This window comes from Lactuca sativa, chromosome 7 (assembly GCF_002870075.4).
Source record: "Lactuca sativa cultivar Salinas chromosome 7, Lsat_Salinas_v11, whole genome shotgun sequence".
Lineage (NCBI taxonomy): Eukaryota > Viridiplantae > Streptophyta > Magnoliopsida > Asterales > Asteraceae > Lactuca > Lactuca sativa.
The window spans coordinates 65,946,160-65,964,533 of NC_056629.2; the positions used below are offsets into that span (position 1 = coordinate 65,946,160).

At 36.1% G+C, this 18,374-nt stretch overlaps 1 protein-coding gene across 1 annotated transcript; it reads left to right on the forward strand.

Moving 5' to 3' along the window:
- Positions 1-16,129: 16,129 nt before the first annotated feature.
- LOC111882237 (putative UPF0481 protein At3g02645) lies at positions 16,130-18,104 on the forward strand. The gene is made up of 2 exons (XM_023878594.2): positions 16,130-16,873; positions 17,229-18,104. The coding sequence occupies exons 1-2, from the start codon at positions 16,180-16,182 to the stop codon at positions 18,038-18,040; spliced, it is 1,506 nt and encodes a 501-aa protein (XP_023734362.1). The 5' UTR covers positions 16,130-16,179; the 3' UTR covers positions 18,041-18,104.
- The last annotated feature ends 270 nt before the right edge of the window (positions 18,105-18,374 follow it).

The following is an 18,374-nucleotide window of genomic DNA, read 5'->3' on the forward strand; positions in this document are numbered from 1 at the left end:
GATGCTTCGATCTGATCGAGGAGGAGAGTACATAAGTCTTGAATTTCACGACTATCTTAAGGAATGCGGAATCGTTTTGCAATTGATGCCACCTAGGACACCGCAGTTGAACGGTGTGGCTGAGAGGCGTAATCGAACCTTGTTGGACATGGTTCGTTCCATGATGAGTCGTGATTCACTACCTATCTCATTTTGGGGGTACGCCTTAGAGACTGCCGCCCATATCCTTAACTTAGTCCCTACAAAGAAGGTTGCCAAAACACCTCACAAGATGTGGACAAGGAAGGCTCCCTCGTTGGCACATATAAAGGTTTGGGGTTGCGAGGCTTTCGTGAGATGAGAGACTCACGAAAAGCTCGAACCTCGTTGTGAGCGGTCTATTTTCAACGGCTACCCGCAGAAATCCTTTGGATATCTCTTCTATAGACTGAGTGACAATGTTGTCTTCGTTGTGAGGAGAGGAATTTTCGAGAGCAAGAACTCATAAGCCAAGGGGACAGTGGTAGGCAAATCGATCTTGAAGAGTTTCAAGAGCCGAGCGATGAAGGAACCTCTAATGCTGGCACTCAACCCGAGGAGGAAAATCTGGTTGAACTGATTGACGAGTCATTACCTCTTAGACGTTCCGAAAGAGTTAGAGTTCAACCCCAGTTATATGGTTTTCATATTACTACAGAAGGGGACACGTATATTAGTGATAGTACACTAATAAATTTGGACGAACCTAACAGCTATAAGGAAGCCATGGCAGGCCCGAAGTCTGTGAAATGGAAAGAGGAGATGGACAGTGAGATTCAATCCATTTATGACAACCAAGTTTGGAGTTTGGTTGATCATGTGCCTGGACGTAAGACGGTCGGATGCAAGTGGATCTTCAAGAAGAAGACCGACATGGATAGGAATGTGCACACATATAAGGCGCGATTGGTCGCGAAGGTTTCACCCGAACTCCCGGAGTTGACTATGATGAAACCTTTTCACTGGTCGCCAAGATAAAATCTATTAGGGTGATGTTGGCCATTGCCGCATTTCATGATTATGAAATATGGCAAATGGATGTCAAAACTGCTTTTCTTAATGGGAAGTTGGCTGAGGATGTTTACATGGCTCAGCCAATGCAAAGCATCCCAATATAGTTTCCAAGCTTGAGAAGTCCATTTATGGACTTAAGCAAGCGTCTCGCAAATGGAATCTTTGCTTCGATGAGAAAGTCAAAGAGTTTGGGTTTCTATGAAGCGAGGATGAATCGTGTGTATATGTCAAAGCAGTGGGAGTACAGTTAGCTTCCTCGTATTGTATGTCGATGACATACTACTCATAGGAAACGGCATCCCGACACTGCAGGAGGTTAGGTCCTGGCTCGGGAAGTGCTTTTCTATGAAGGACCTCGGAGAGGCTTCCTATATTTTGGGAATAAGGATAGTGAGTGACAGAAGTAAGAGACTAATTGGACTTAGTTAGAATACATACTTTGACAAGGTACTAAAACGTTTTAGTATGGAGAACTCAAAGAAGGGAGAGTTACCAATCCAAAGTAATGCCAAGTTGAGTAAGACTCAATGCCCGAGTACCGAAGTTGAGATAGTAGAAATGAGCCGAGTACCATACGCTTCCGCAGTTGGCTCGATTATGTATGCTATGACTTGTACTCGCCCTGATGTAGCCTTCTCTATGAGCATGGTCAATAGATATCAAGGGAACCCTGGCAAAGCGCATTGGACCGCAATCAAGAACATTCTTAAGTACCTTCGGAGGACCAAGGAATGGCTTCTAGTCCTCGGAGGGAGTGATGACGTAAAGGTGCGAGGGTACAGTGACGCCAGTTTTCAGACCGACAGAGACAACTACCGTTTGCATTCGGGATGGGTCTTTACACTTAATGGAGGAGCAGTGACTTGGAAAAGTTCCAAGCAAGAGACGGTAGTTGATTCAACGTGCGAATCAGAGTACATTGCAGCGAGCGAAGCGTCAAAAGAGGCGATATGGTTGAAGAACTTCATTGGATACCTTGGAGTTGTGCCAGCCATAAAGGAGCCCATGGAAATTTTCTGTGATAATGAAGGAACGGTTGCCTTGACCAAGGAACCGAGGGATCACGACAGATCTCGACATATCGATAGAAAATATCATTTTATTCGACATCGGATGGAATAAGGACTCCTCGTAGTAAAGAGGGTATCGTCAGAGGATAACCCAATAGATCCACTTACGAAAGGACTGAGCAGGGTTAAGCAGTTACAGCACGCTAGGAGCATCGGGCTGAAGGACGATATTAGTTTAGATTTGATAGTTTCGAAACATATAATAAATAAATTGTAATTAACATTTTATGATTAAATAAAAGAGTATTATTTATTAGTAATGTTACTATCTTATGTTAATTGTTTACCTATTGTTTCATTTTGCATGTTTTGACTTTCGGAATAATAAGAATTATTCGAACCGTCCATAGTCGTTCATATGTTGGAAGTAGGTATGAATGAAGATTGTCATGAATTAGTGTGTAGATTGTCTAAAATGTATTAGACATTGCAAAGGTTTGCTACAACGTTCTTGAGTGCTTATGAGTTTGATTTGAGCATTGAAATAGACCCTCGCTTGCTGGAATCACTTCATGGAATTTATCTCGAGTGATCGCAAGACGATAATATCATATGGTATTAAAACCAAGGTATATGGTTTATTGTTTGGTAATTGGTTATGCATTGATCATGCGAAAAGGCGTCAGTAACTTGATGTTATAAAACAATATCAAGGCCCCTCGATGATTTGTTTTGACTTATGTGCCAGGACCGGTCAGGACTTAATTGATGTGTTCAATTAAGTTCTATGTCAAACGAATCAGAGATCAAGAAACAAACTGCTGGACAATAAGTATGACTATGTTCCATGTAATTGTACGCATGATATCTAGAATAGAGGATTATACGATCCCTTATCTAAAGGATAGGTTGCTGATAAGATCAGAGTTCGACAACGTCTTTGAGAGCTACGATTGCTAATCGGATTGTGCTTGTATTTATAGTTACTAGACTTATCCAAGTGGGAGACTGTTGGCTTAGTGTCTAAGCCCATAACTATATTTGGTAAATACTTGACCTGGTTGTGCATGGTCCTTTTGGTTACCTTCACCAAAGCAACATGATAGGATGATATATATATATATATACATATATATATATATATATATATATATATATATATATATATATATATCTTCTATAATCGTCGGTAAAAGACACATATAAGCGGTTAGCATCTGTTGTAGTGGATCTGTGTGTATGAGATCCAACAATCCCTCACCTCTTTCACAAGTACCAGTGAAAGATGATTTAGTCATCTTTCCAAGTAAACAAGATCCGCACGTGTCAATTGACTTTATGTCAAATGAATCCAAGACTCCATCCTTTTGGAGTTAGGCTATGCGCTTCTTGTTGACATGTCCAAGACGACAATGCCACAAGCAGGCCTTTTCTAAATCATTAGACGAATCGATATGCAAAACAATATTTCCTAAGTTATCTACAACCATCACAATTTCATATACACCATTACAAGGCAATGCTTCAAAATAAAAAGTACCATTACATAACACATTAATAGAGGCAACTTCATTATTAAATGAAAATCTAAAGCCTTGTCTGTAAAACGATGAAAAGAAATAATATTCCTCGTCATCTCTGACGAGTAGTAACAAACATTCAATTCTAATCCTAACCCACTACTAAGCACTAAAGAATAAATCTCGATCTTGGTGACAGACAACGATTTCCTATTCCCGATTATCACGTTCATCTTCCCATGCTCCATATCCCTACTTCTTAGCCCCTGCAAATCAGAAAAAATATGAAAACCACATCCTGTATCAAGGACCCAAGAACTAGCATGTGATGAGTTATTAGATAGAATAGTATAAATACCTGCAAAAGTGGGCTTTATCTTCCCATCCTTAATGTCAAGCAAGAATTTCGGGCATCTTCGTTTTCAATGCCCCTTCTCGTGACAGTAGAAGAATGTTGGTTCTTTAGGATCGGATAAGGGAGTGGCAGAATTGGCTTTACCTTTGGATCCATCATGGGACTTTCCCTTTGTGGTTCTTAGAGGGAGCTTTCCTCTTTTCCCTTTCCCATGTCATATAGAAAGGACCGGGGTAGCAGCAGTCGGGGTGGACTCGACAGTTTTGCCTTTAAGTCCACTTTCAACAGTTCTCAACAAACCTTGAAGTTTGCTCAAAGTGACTTCCTCCTTGTTCATATGATAAGTCATCTTGAAATGATCTTAAAAGGAGGTAAATAGTGTAGGATTATATCAATCGCCAACTATTCGTCAAATTTCACATTCAACTTGAGCAAACGATCCACATACCTTTGCATCCTTTGCAAGTGGCTCGTGATGGACTCTCCATCTTTCATCTTGGCTGTTATCAGTGAGGCGACAATCTCGTACCTTTCTTGATGTGCAATTTGATGGTACTTTTCCATCAAGTCTTGGCTTATCTCGTAAGGCCAGTACTCCTCGTAGAACCGCTGCAGCTCAGGAGTCTTAGTGGCCACCATAATACATGACAACTTTGTCGCGTCCTTTTCATGAGCCCTATACTCAACCATTTCTTTAGCAGTAGCCTTGGTTTCATCTATCTCTTTAAGTTCTTTGTCAAGGATATATTCTTTCTCCTTGTATCACAAGGCCGTTCGAATGTTGTGAATCCAATCATTAAAATTGGAACCATCAAAAGTGACCCTAGCATAAATGTTCATAAGAGAAAAGGAGCTTGAGGAGTTGAAGTTAGAGCCAAAAGCATTGTTTGAGCCAGACATCTTAAAAAGAAAAAGAATAAAGTTTTTATTAGATAAAGAATCCTTAATATAACACCCAAATGAAATATTAAGGCTAGGAACCAACACTATAATTCAAAATTCGAAAGAGGGATGCCGTAACCCAGTTGAAAATTATTTGAAGGTAGGTAAATGATGACTTACAAATTCCACCACAAAAAATGAAATGAAGAATTAGGTTTTAAATGAAATGAAATTCCTAGATTCTTTTGAGATTCATTGAACATTTCAATGATATGTTTAATCTTGATTATGCCCTTCAAGTTTGAGACTGGGATACCGAAGATCACAAATAAGGTGTGAATAACCATGCAAATTAGATTGGCACTCTGAGGTCATTTACCACCTAATCAATGTGTCGGTTAACCACACACGCACCATTGATATATGGTAATTCTCGAGCTACCCTTTTCCACACTTGTTAGTCCAGTTATTGTGTCGGGTAACCACACACGCTTCACTAACGACTTCGCAAGGTGCAAAGTGTAATTTCATGGACTACCATCATTTTCACATTTTTCCTAAAGTAACTATGATTGGGAATTTATAAAAACATTTAGTTACTTTATAATTTTTCACTATACTTATTAATGAGGAATTAATTTCCTATCCTACCCGTTCGGCTAACGACGCTCCACCAATCAAGGAAGCGGTGGGTGAGAGTGGACACCCATTCAACCGCCATTTTAAATAATGAAGAGAAGCCAATCAAGGCTCTGATACCACTGATGGGTTTGAGCCATAAGAACATTCCTATGTGCACATGCAAACCCTAATGCTTGGATCTAGGTTTCTCTAAAGAACATGTTTTTATCCAAGACTTTCAAACCCTAGATCTATGGTATACAATTCGAAATTGACATGACAAAGTATATCTAGATGATTACCTCTTCTTGAAAAGCTTGAATCTTGTTATCCTTGGAGCTTAGAGTCACAAATGTCACTCCTCTAATGGCTTACAAACACTAAGAGGCAAGAGTATGATTTGGAGAGAGGTTGTAGGCACAAAATCGGCTCTAGGAACTCCTTAGGGGTTTTGGTAGCCAATTTCTGTAGCCCTTGGGATCTTTAAATACTTGAGATGCTAGAGTTACAACCTGAAACCCTAATTGGGTAACTTAGGCCTTAAGCAGTCCAAGGATCCTTCTAGAATAAGGCTTGGATGAATTCAAGGAGTCCATACACCTTAATTTCGTGAACCCTATAATCCATAAGGGTCCACAGCCCAGAACCAACTATCACACAATTGACAGTTCCAGTCCCCTTTATTTAATTAATCTCTTTTAGCCACATAATTAATTCTTAATTAATTATTGTCTAATATTAATTAAACTATATGATTTATCCTTTAATATATTAATCATATAATAAATTAATAAATCATAATAACCGCTTTATTTATAAATCATCCTATCATGCTGCTTTGGTGAAGGCAACCCAAAAGGACCATGCACAACCGGGTCAAGTACTTACCAAATATAGTTACGGGCTTAGACACTAATCCAACAATATCGATTGTAGGACTTACGGGCGGAGATCGATGATAAGGGTGACGATGGATTACTTGTGACGAAGTATGAGTCCTGGGTACGTTACTAGGTGAATGGGGGAGAATTGTTACTGATGGGTTTTATACAAACAATCCTATGTGTGCATGCAACCCTAATTTAGATTTATGTTTTCACTATTTTACATACAACAAATGAACACAAATGGAAACCCAAGCATGCATCTAATATTTCGAAAAACACAAACAAAAGATTAGAATACATACCTTTGTTGTTATAGTAATAACAACTAAATCTTGAAGTTCCTTTGCTCTTGAGAACAAGTACTACAAATGTAGTACCTCTAATGGATGACAAACACACTTGAGTGAGAGGATGAATATGAGAGAGAGGAGAAAGGGTAGCTTGCTCCAAAAATGACTCTTCTAGGGTTTCTCCAAGGGGTGGACAAAATCTAGAGCCAAGGGCGTCTATTTATACTTGAGGCTAGCTAGGGTTTTAGGGTTGAAACCCTAATCCCTTAGCTTAGGGCCTAAGCAAGTCCGTGGACCTCCTTACATTAGGCCCTTAGACGAAAATTCATAGATTCTTCTAGGATTTTCGGCATAGCCGTAATAAAGGTGATCCAATGGCCCAAAGCCTCAACTATCAAATAATTACAAAATAGCTCCTATACTTTTAATCAGTTTCTTTAATCTCAAAATTAATTCCAAATTAATTTCTGATTAAATACTAATTAATAATATGATTCCAAATTAATATATTATTCATATAATATATTAATAAATCATATTTATGCCCCAATTTATTATTCATAATAATAAATCAACATCTCTTCTCAACGTCATCCTATCTAGTCGCTAGTGTGAAGGAAACCCAAAAGGACCATGCTATAATCGGGTCAAAGACATACCAAATATAGTTATGGGCTTAGACACGTAATCTTACAGTCTCCCACTTGGATAAGTCTAATAACTATAATTGCAAGTACGACTTCAAAATCTGATTAGCAATCGTAGCTCTCGAAAGCCGCCGTCGACCTCTGACACACCCTTTAGATAACCGATCCTATATTCCTCCATTCTAGATATTGTATAGACATGAGACATGGATTATAATCATTCTCTCTGCCTATGTGTTGTTTCCTGATTTCCGATTTATGACGACTGACTAATTGAACAGATCAAATCAGTTTAGGTTTGGCCAAACGCTTTGGGGTGTCATCACTAAATCATCGAGGGGCCCACATATATCTCTTTTATCCCTCTTAGGGTAAAAGGAACGGATAAAAGTCGACTCAAATGATTGCTTGTACTTACTCATCAAATCACACACAGCAATATGTTTTATAACACCAAGTTATTAGTGCGTTTTCATATGTCAATGTGCAATCGACTTGTAAACTACAACTCACATGTCTCCGTTTCTAGAATATAAGATATTATTGTCTCACAATCTCCAGTGATAAAATCCATGAAGTGATTTACATGAGCGTGGGTTTAATCCAATACTCAAATCTTATTTCATGAGCACTCATGAACACAACAACATACTTTTTATATGTCTAAAATGCTTCAGACAATCTACAGTCGAATTCATGACAGTCTTGCCTCAATACCTACTTCTAAAGTATGATCTACTGTTGATGGTTTGAATAATCTTATTATTCGGGAAGTCAAAACATGCAAAGTGAAACAAAAGAATAATCGAAACCAATATGGCCTCAACACTTTGAGTATAAATAAAACACCTTTTATTTAATCACGATATTGATTACACATTACTCATTGTATAATGTTTAGGATAATCAACTTAATACTTGAATTGAAAAAAAATAGTTATCCCATGCTCCAAGCATGCACACCATGTTTACCTATGGTCCTTACTTTGTGAAATATATCAATTGAACAGATTCCCAATGATGATCATTTCACAATTCCCAATCCTTATCACAAGTGTAATAATACCAAATTCTTGCTATGTGTTAAATTCTAAATTTTACGCAGTGATCCTTTTGTAATTACATAGCACCAAAGTCACCAAGACTTTGCCAATGATATTACAAAGTTCTCTATTGTAGATTGTTACAAGACAACTCCATAGACATGAATTCGCAAATTCAAAGTACATTCCTTTAAACATCCTTCTTGCATAAAAGTTTCTAATATACATAAATCCTTAATATCCAAGTCCCATTATGGAAACATTTCCATGTTTTCCACATGACAACACATTCAAAAAATAGAATCCTATCTATTCATAATAATGTCAATATGGTCCATCCATTACTGTACTCACAACTGCCCACAAGTTATCAATCTTTAGCGAACCTTAGATCGTACTTGACAGTTGTTTAATTATTTTAGTCATACCTGGTTTTGGTCCTTTTTCCCTCTTAATTCCCTAGGTATTTGGAAAATAAGAACGGTCGAATATTACAACACATGTAATCGGTCCTATACCCGAAGCGTATGGGATACGATACATAATGTCTTACATAAAGACATGATACTTTACCAGTCTCTTGCTATAATATTGTTATATATATATATATATATATATATATATATATATATATATATATATAGAATTCCCTTATGTTGAATCTTTTCAACATACCATTCATATATGTCTTTTGACTAAAATTTCTCGATCTAAGCTTTTAGATTTGAAAAGAAGTATAAATTTCTCTCCCTTAATTATAGCAAAACAACTTTTCAACCTCTACAACTTTGCGAATTGAAACTTTTGTTTTCTATAATTAATATTGATAGCTCACAATACTTAACATGACAATCATTCTCCTAATAACATGATGATTATATCCTTATCAGCATAACACTTATGCTCCCACTAGCTTCAACACATATTTAGAAATCAGTTAGACTTCTAGAAATCAATACTTATTGACTTTCTTACCAAAGTTCATATTGCTGATACATGATGCTTCGATAAGACTTTATCTAAGCTTCTCAAACTCATACACCTTTCCTTAGATAACTCATATGTGTGTCTAAACAATTCTAGAACTTATAGCAATAAGTCTTAAATGTTCAAACTATTTTTCTTTTTCACAATTTGAACTATGAAGAGGGATGCCGTAATCATAATTGAATTCGAGAATGCAAATACCACAATTTCTATCTCCTTAAAATCTTCTTAGTTAAATCGTTTCCTCATAATCATTTTCATGAAGCGGAGAGAAACCTTATGAAACTTAGATTTTATGGTGCATGTGTTCCCATCCATGTGAATTTGTCATAACCATAATCACAAGACAAGGTTAGTGACAAATATAAACTCATATGGACTAAACTTGTTCAATCTTTGTTTCTTGTCATTCGACAGCACAAGGGCCTAACATGTCTTCCAAGTAGATAAGCAGATCACCCATACATATCATTGAAGTTGTCATTGATTAAGATGCTTTGCCTTATGCAGTCAAATGAGAACTCGTAGAACTCACATGCATAGTCAACATTAAATGGAATGGGCACAGAAACAAGAATGTGTCAACACGATAGGTTACAAACCTCAATTCCTGTGCTAGTGTTTAACAATAGGTTTACTCTTGATTAGTTCTTGAAACTTTTCAAGACCATTTAGACTCCCACTAACATCTTGACATATAAGATTCTCTTGTCAAGAAACATTCCTTGAAAAACAAATACTCAAGAGTTAGTGCGGGTTCTCATCAAGACAAACACTTCACACAAGTGGTCTTAGTTGGTCTTTGTCTTATCCAAGACATCACAACTTACCAATTTCAAATGCGCAAGAGTAAAACATTTTCTACTCCATATTTGACAAGTGTTATAAACCTACTAAAGTTATGTCACTCAAGTCACAATCTTGGAGTACGACTCTAAGACTCGATTCTGGAACGAAGTATGACTCATCTTCTTGATTTAATCCATTTCAACAATTCACGATTCCTCCTCTTAGTCATACTAATGAACTAAGGTGTCCTTAGAGAATCAATTGTGATATGGTTTCATAATCATTAAGATGATCATAAAGCTTGATACTCAAGTACTCTCCCTTCTTTTCAGATTGGAGAAACTTTTATCTTTCTGCTTAGCATATTTACTAAACTTTTAGCAAATCATGACGAATATTCTTATCGTTCTTTGTGGTGGACTTGTCCAATGCACAACAATGTGTACTAGATCTCCTAGTCCTTTACTTGACTCACATACTTATGTGAACAAGTAATTAGTCTTAATTTCCCAAATACGAAGGTTCTCCTCCATCATACAATACAAGTCGCATGATTCCAAGTTTCTGTCCAATTGAAACTTGGGTGATGAGAATCTTCCTTATTTGGTAAATTTCTGACACTACCACAAATAACATAGCTAAGAATCACATCCATTTTCAATATTGCTAACAATAGAAACATACAAACATCAGTTTTCACAAAAGTCATTGTAAGGATATATACAAATAAGACAAAAAACAAAATTTATTTTAAAAAAATGCGGAAAAACTTGTCCTTACAACGCAATTACAAATGAAAACTATGTTACTAAATGTTTCTAAGCAATCTATCCTAACTCTTAAACAGCAACCCAAAAATGCGATCTTCGAACCATGCGATCGAAATCCATTTCTTCGTGATCAGACTCAGCTCACTCTTCCTTTAAGCTTCCTTTCTTTTCTTCGATCCTACAAAACATCAAAATGCAATCTTATCACATCATGTATTAAGATTCTACCAAGAGGAACTTAATAGAGTTAGATAGTGAATTTTACTTGAAGCAGAGTCATACATCTTGACTTTCCCATCTTCGCGATCCTTCAGGTAGTTAAGGAAGCTTTACATCCAATGCCCCTTCACTTGGCAGTAGAAACAAACAGACTCTTTCGGAATAGTACATGTGAGAATCTCAAATTCATCCTTTCTCTTTACCATTCGGTCAAACGGTTTGACCTTGGCCAATCTCTTTTTGCATTGGGGAGAGAAGACTTTTCTGGACTTCTAATTTGCTATCGTCGATATCCATGGAAGTTTGGGAATTTGACTTACCAGTCAAATTTGCTTTACCAGTGCCCCAAATCATTGCTGATTCAGAAGCAATAAGCAAACAGGTAAGATCAATGAGGGTCACGTCGTGGTCCATCATATAGTAATCTTTAATGAACTCACTATATGAGTCAGGAAGTGATTGCAGAACCAAGTCAACAGCCAACTTCCATGAGACTTCAACACCCAACATTCCCAACTTGTCAATATGCAACTTCATGTCCAAGACGTGACCACATACAAACTTTCCATCTTCTTGTTTGCTTGCTAATAGGGCTTGAGTGACCTTGAACTTTTCAATTCGACGAACACGAGGGTCAGAGAGAATTATTGGAGGATGTGGAGGAATTGAAGCATGATTTCCATTTCCATGATCCAATCGTGGGACATCATCTTCGTGCGGAAAGCTTTTTCCAAAGGGTTCGAGAAAACCATAGTTGTTAGATTTTGACATCTACAAAATGGGAGAAATTCAAGTTAGTTTATTCAATCCTTAATATAACACCCTAATGAAATATTAAGGCTAGGACGCAACACAAAATTCTACAACTCGGAAGAGGGATGCCATAATCTAGCTACAGAATATTTAAAGGTAAGTAAATGACGATTTACCAATTTCCACAATGAAAAACGAAAATAAAGATTAGGTTTTAAATGAATTCATACTCCTAGATCTTTTGGGATTCATTGAACTTTTCAATGAGATGTTTAATCTCGATTATGCCCTTCAAGTTTGTGATTGGGATGCCGAGGATAATAAACAAGGTGTGAATAACCATGCAAATTAGCTTGGTACGAAGAAGTATATCACCTAATCAATGTGACGGTTAACCACACATGTTCCATTGATCTATGATAATCTATGAGCTACCAATTTCCATCCTTCATTGGTCTCGTATTAGTGTGCCAGTTAACCACACACGCTCCTATAACGACCAACAAGGTGCAATGTGCAATTTCATGGATTAGCACCAAATTCACATTTTTCCTAAAGTAACTAAGATTTGGGAATTTATAAAGGTGTTTAGTTACTTTGTATTTCATTATAGTTATAATCGAAGGTTGTGTCCTATCCTACTCGTTCGGCTAACGACCCTCCACTAGTCAAGGGTGCGGTGGGTAAGAAATGACGGTCATTTTATAAGCCGCTTCCTTAAACATCACTTATAGACCAACTTCATGAATGAGGCCTACTTACGGTAAGACTGACATTTACTTATACATATATAATATTAAACTTTTAATTCTATATAGTATAAGGGTGTATTTTAAACATTTCAAAATACTAGGGTTTTAACCAAATTTAAAATTCTTGATAATTAATACTTTTTAATTTTAAAATCTTAAATATCAAAACTTTAATTTAATAATTATCCAAAATTAAACAATTAATTTAAATTATCAAACATTGAAGGATTATCCATTAAATTAAACAATTAACTCAACCTAATCTCTTTATCCCCTAAAATTGGAAAATTTGGGATGAGATAATTCAAAGATCTTTAATTATCTATTTAAACAATTAAAGGGATAATTACAAAAGATGGCATTATCCTAATCCCTAAAATCTTGGAATCTTATCTTGGGGAATAAGGCATTTTCGAAAACCCTAAGGTTAGACAACCCTAATTTCAAAATCGTGATGCCAAAGGAAAGGGTTCATGAAACTCCAACAAATTTCGAAATTAAGGTTTTGAAACCCTAATTTCGAAAATTCAAGCCCTAGGGTTTATTTTCCATAAACCCTAATTTGTCAAATTCATACTTTTGTATCAAATCTAATTGAAAACAACAACAAAAGGCTCTGATACCACTGACGAGTTTTATACAAACAATCCTATGTGTACATGCAACCCTAATTTGGATGTATGTTTTCATTATTAGACATACAACAAATGAACACAAATGGAAACGCTAACATGCATCTAATATTTCAAAAATCACAAACAAAAGATTAGTATACATACCTTTGTTGTTATATAGTAATAACAACTAAATCTTGAAGTTCCTTTGCTCTTGAGAACAAGTACCACAAATGTAGTACCTCTAATGGCTCACAAACACACTTGAGTGAGAGGATGAATATGAGAGAGGAGAAAGGGTAGCTTGCTCCAAAAACGGCTCTTTTAGGTTTTCTCCAAGGGGTTGACAAAATCTAGAGCCAAGGGGGTCTATTTATACTTGAGGCTAGCTAGGGTTTCAGGGTTGAAACCCTAATCCCTTAGCTTATGGTCTAAGCAAGTCCATGGACCTCCTTACATTAGGCCCTTGGACGAAAACTCCTAGATCCTTTTAGGATTTTCGGCCTAGCTCTAATAAAGGTGATCTAATGGCCCAATGCCCCAAATATTAAATAGTTACAAAACAGCCCTTGTACTTTCAATCAGTTCACTTAATCCCAAAATTAATTCCAAATAAATTTCTGATTAAATACTAATTAATAATATGATTCCAAATTAATATATTATTCATATGATATATTAATAGATCATATTTATGCCCCAATTTATTATTCTTAATAATAAATCATCCTCTCTCCTCAACAATCATCATGTCTAGTCACCAGTGTGAAGGCAACCCAAAAAAAACATGCTACAATCGGGTCATGTACATACCAAATATAGTTATGTGCTTAAACAGGAGGATGGCTGCATAGACAATGGCGAAAGGGGTAGCAAACTCCAACGAAGACAGAAGCTGGGGAGGGAGAAAAGGTTGGTTCGTTCACGATAGGGTGTTGAAAGCATCAGGGCAAAGCGGAAAATGTTCCAGTCAGCCACTTTTTTACCTAGGACCGAATCAAACAGTTACTCATGACCGAATCAACATATTGAACCGGGTCGGTCATAATTATCTCTTTATCAAACATGTTGACTGAGCCGAGTCAGACAAAAAATTTGACTGGACCTAGTTAACTAGATACCAAACAGGCCCTTAGTAGAACTTAGACTATCAATCTAGTTTTATTGGCTTGTTTCATAATTTATTTATGACCATTAAATAGTTATGACTAGTTTTTTGACCAAAACCTAAGATTAGGTAGTAAAATCGTGAACTTTAATGTGTAAGAGAGCGTTTGTTGACCAACTTATGCTATTTATTCACTTTCATCACCATTGAAGCTAATTCCCCGACCAAATCTCTCCTAATCCGAATATAATTATAATTGTCTGGATCACTAATTGCACGACCAATGTGTTAGTTATCTTTATGATTATACAAAATAGTTAATCCAACCAAGATAGCAAATCGAAATAGGTAAATGACGAATAAATAACAATTTCACTTTAACATTTAATAATGAATTTAAGATGTAATCGAGTTTAAACCACAACAATTAAAGTGAATCGTTTCAATCAATTTACATTGTCAGTTTAGTTAAATTTTGAATTATATAATCAAAACCTTTTCCTTTTATTTAATCAAAACCTTTTCCTTTTATTTAATCAAAACCCTTTCCTTTTATTTGGTTTTGTAGAATTCGTACTCATTCACTTGAGTTTGGAACCCTTATTTACAATTACTGTATTATATTTTCAAATTTGATTCAATACATGTAATGTATATTGGTTTAGCTACGATGAAGTAGAATTATGAATGTAAAACTAAATGCAGTAAAAATACTAGGGATGAGCATAGACGGGTACCCGTCTCATTTGGCGAGAACCGGAACCGGAACCGGAACCGGCGGTTCCTAGAAAGTTAGAATCGGAACCGGAACCGCTCTAGGCAGTTCTTAAATGTTTGGAACCAGTCCCGGAACCGGCGGTTCCGGTTCCGGGAGCGGGTAACCCGGTTACATTAATTTTGTTAACCTTTGTTGATAAAACCGCAATTTAGTTCGATTCAAATCAAGTCAATTCGGACCAAAGACGGACAAAACCGGACCAATATATATTCTAAATTGGTCTAAGTAACACACATATTTATATGAGATAATATATATATATATATATATATATATATATATATATATATATATATATATATATATATATATATATATATATATATATATATATATATATATATATATATTAACCGGTTCCGGCGGGTACCCAGCGGGTAGCGGTTCCGGAAAAACGAGAACCGGAACCGGAACCGCTTAAGGCAGTTCCATAACTTTAGGAACCGGAACCGGAACCGCCTAAGGCAGTTCCGGTTCCAAAACCGACAGTTCCGAGGCGGTTCCGGTTCCAAAAGCGGGTACCCGGTTCCGATGCTCATCCCTAAAAAATACACATCAGTAACCGACCCTCATAGTAAATCCGACCATGTTTAGTAACTGAACTGTCATAGTAATTATTTTTTGGAAAATATTTAATGTGATTAACCATATTTGTTTTTATATTTAATTGTATTATTTTTTTTATGTACAACAAAATTTTTAAAGCATCCTAAGAAATGAAAACGTGTTATATTGCCAATTATTGTAATTAATAAATGATTTTTCAAATTCCTAGCAAAATGTTATGATACAAATAAAATTTTAAAAATAGCGTTTAACATAATTCGAAGATTCTCTCTAATTATATTACATTACTTTTAGTTATTTCTAATCAAATTATCTAACACAAATAAATATATTAAATAATTAACCTCTATTCTTATTTGTTCTGACATGTACTTCACATTTGAAACACGTAACATATTGTAATATGCATTTAATCGTGGCAATAAAAGTAACTACATAAGTTATAGTGACAGTGTGCCTACCATATGATATAACAGTAGTACATATTCTTCATAGTAGCACTGCCTGCATGCACAAACCATCGCAAATTATATAAGTTTAAGCATCATTGCATCAATGGCCGTTTCCTCCTCCTCCAACACCATGTTCAGCTCCACCTTCTCAGAACAAAACTGGGTTATTCAAACCCGAAAAAACGTTGAAAACGAGACACCATTAGACCAAAAAATACCGATTGCTGTTTGCCATGTACCCAACTCCATAACTGTCACAAATCCTGTAGCTTATGCTCCTCAAGTGATAGCATTAGGTCCTTACCATTATTTACGGCCCGAGCTCTATCATATGGAGCGATACAAAATCGAAATGGTCAAGTCTTACTGGAGATCTGACCAAATTGGTTTTGTGGTCAACAAGCTCAAGAAAATGGGACCAAAGATCCGAGCTTGTTACCACAAGTACCTTGATTTGGAGGATGACACTTTAGCCTTGATGCTTGCCATTGATGGGATGTTTCTGATTTACCTTTTGAGTAAACGGTTGAATAGTTTTGCTGACAACGGTAGTGTTTTTAGCGACGTTATGATGCTCGAGAATCAAATCCCAATGATTGTTTTGGAGGAAATCGTGAAATCCATCGGCTTGTCGAAGAACGATGATGCTAAACTCTTCTCAATGATGCAGGTCTTTTGTGAGTCTCAATCGCCTTTCGAGTTGCCATCATATGAGAGAGTCTTGCAAGAAACAAAAGTTCTTCACTTGTTGGATCTTTTACATATGATGATCACTATGAGTCAAAGCAGTGATAGAGGTCATCTCTTCCAACTAATTTTATATTGTTGTGTTTAGAACTTTAGACCACTAGCTCTTATATATTTGTTTATTATAGCATCCTAGTATTATTTCTTCCAATTATAACACTGTTTAAGGTCATAATAAGATATAAATTGAGAATACAATGCTAAAATATATAGGGAAGGTTTTCCTAATTTGACTGTCTTATTGAGAGAAAAATGAAACGCAAAATGATGTAATAAAAATAACGGAAAGTAGGATGCTCTAAACAAACAAATAAACAAAACTAGTTGTTTTATCTTTGTATTCAACCCTAAAATCATAAATTAAAGATTTGCACACCTTGTTTCTCAATTTGGATCACTTTATAGATTTTCAGACTCCACCATGGGAGGCTGCGGCTCAAGTAGAATTATCGCGACACACATCAATAAAGTTAGAACTCGATCCCGATAACGATCAATTGCTCGAAAATGCAAAAGAAATCTTAGCAAGTGAAGTATTAAGTTCTATAAAACCGATTCGGTTGATCACCACCTTACCATGGAATATGATCTCGAATATACTCGGTCACAATTCAGGTAGAAAAGAAGTTTCCACCACAAATCCACTAGTTGAAGAGATAGATATTCCTACAGTTTCACAACTATCCAAAATGGCCCGAATCAATTTCAAGCCTTTAAATGGAGAAACCTTAAAAGCGTGCTTTGATCAAACGACTGCAACACTTTACCTCCCTGTGGTTACTCTAAACGACAACTCAGAAGTTATATTGCGAAACCTTGTAGCTTATGAAATCGCTAGTAGCAGCAACTCTTCAGGGTATGAAAACCATGTAGTTGCAGGGTATGTTGATTTCATGAGTGGCATTATTGACACTACTGAAGACGCACGTTTGCTTCGAGGTGCTGGTATAATTAAAGGGAACTTGACTGATTTTCAGGTCGGGGTCTTGTTTAATGGGATGAATAAATCCTCAAATGAAGTTTGTGATGACACTGTTGCTAGAATTAATGCCTACTATAGTCAGAGATTGAAGGTGAAGGCGTATAGGTTGGTGAAGAAATATGTATACGAGTCGTGGAGATTTCTAACCGTTGTTACTATGTTGGTGCTGCTGTTGCTAATGATCTTGCAGTCGATTTGTAGCGTATATGATTGTGAACGAGTTCTTAAATGGTAGATTATTATGTGGTACGTTATGTCAAAATTTAGATTTATGGTGAAGTTAAATAGTGTGTTCAGTATGTGATAATCTCTTAAAGTTCGATATGTAATTAGTTGATCCACAAATCATCCGTATTTTATTGTCTTGTAATTAATTTACTCACTCATTGAAATGTTTGGTTGTATGTTTGTAATGTAATTATGATTCTCTAGTCTTTTACGAAGTTTGATTATCTGTGTTCATTTGACAAATTTTTGTAGGAGCGACATCTCCCGATTTAACTCCTAATTGACTTGTTAAATTACATTTGTTCTTTTTATTTTCTCTTTTCTATATTATAAGGGTCTCT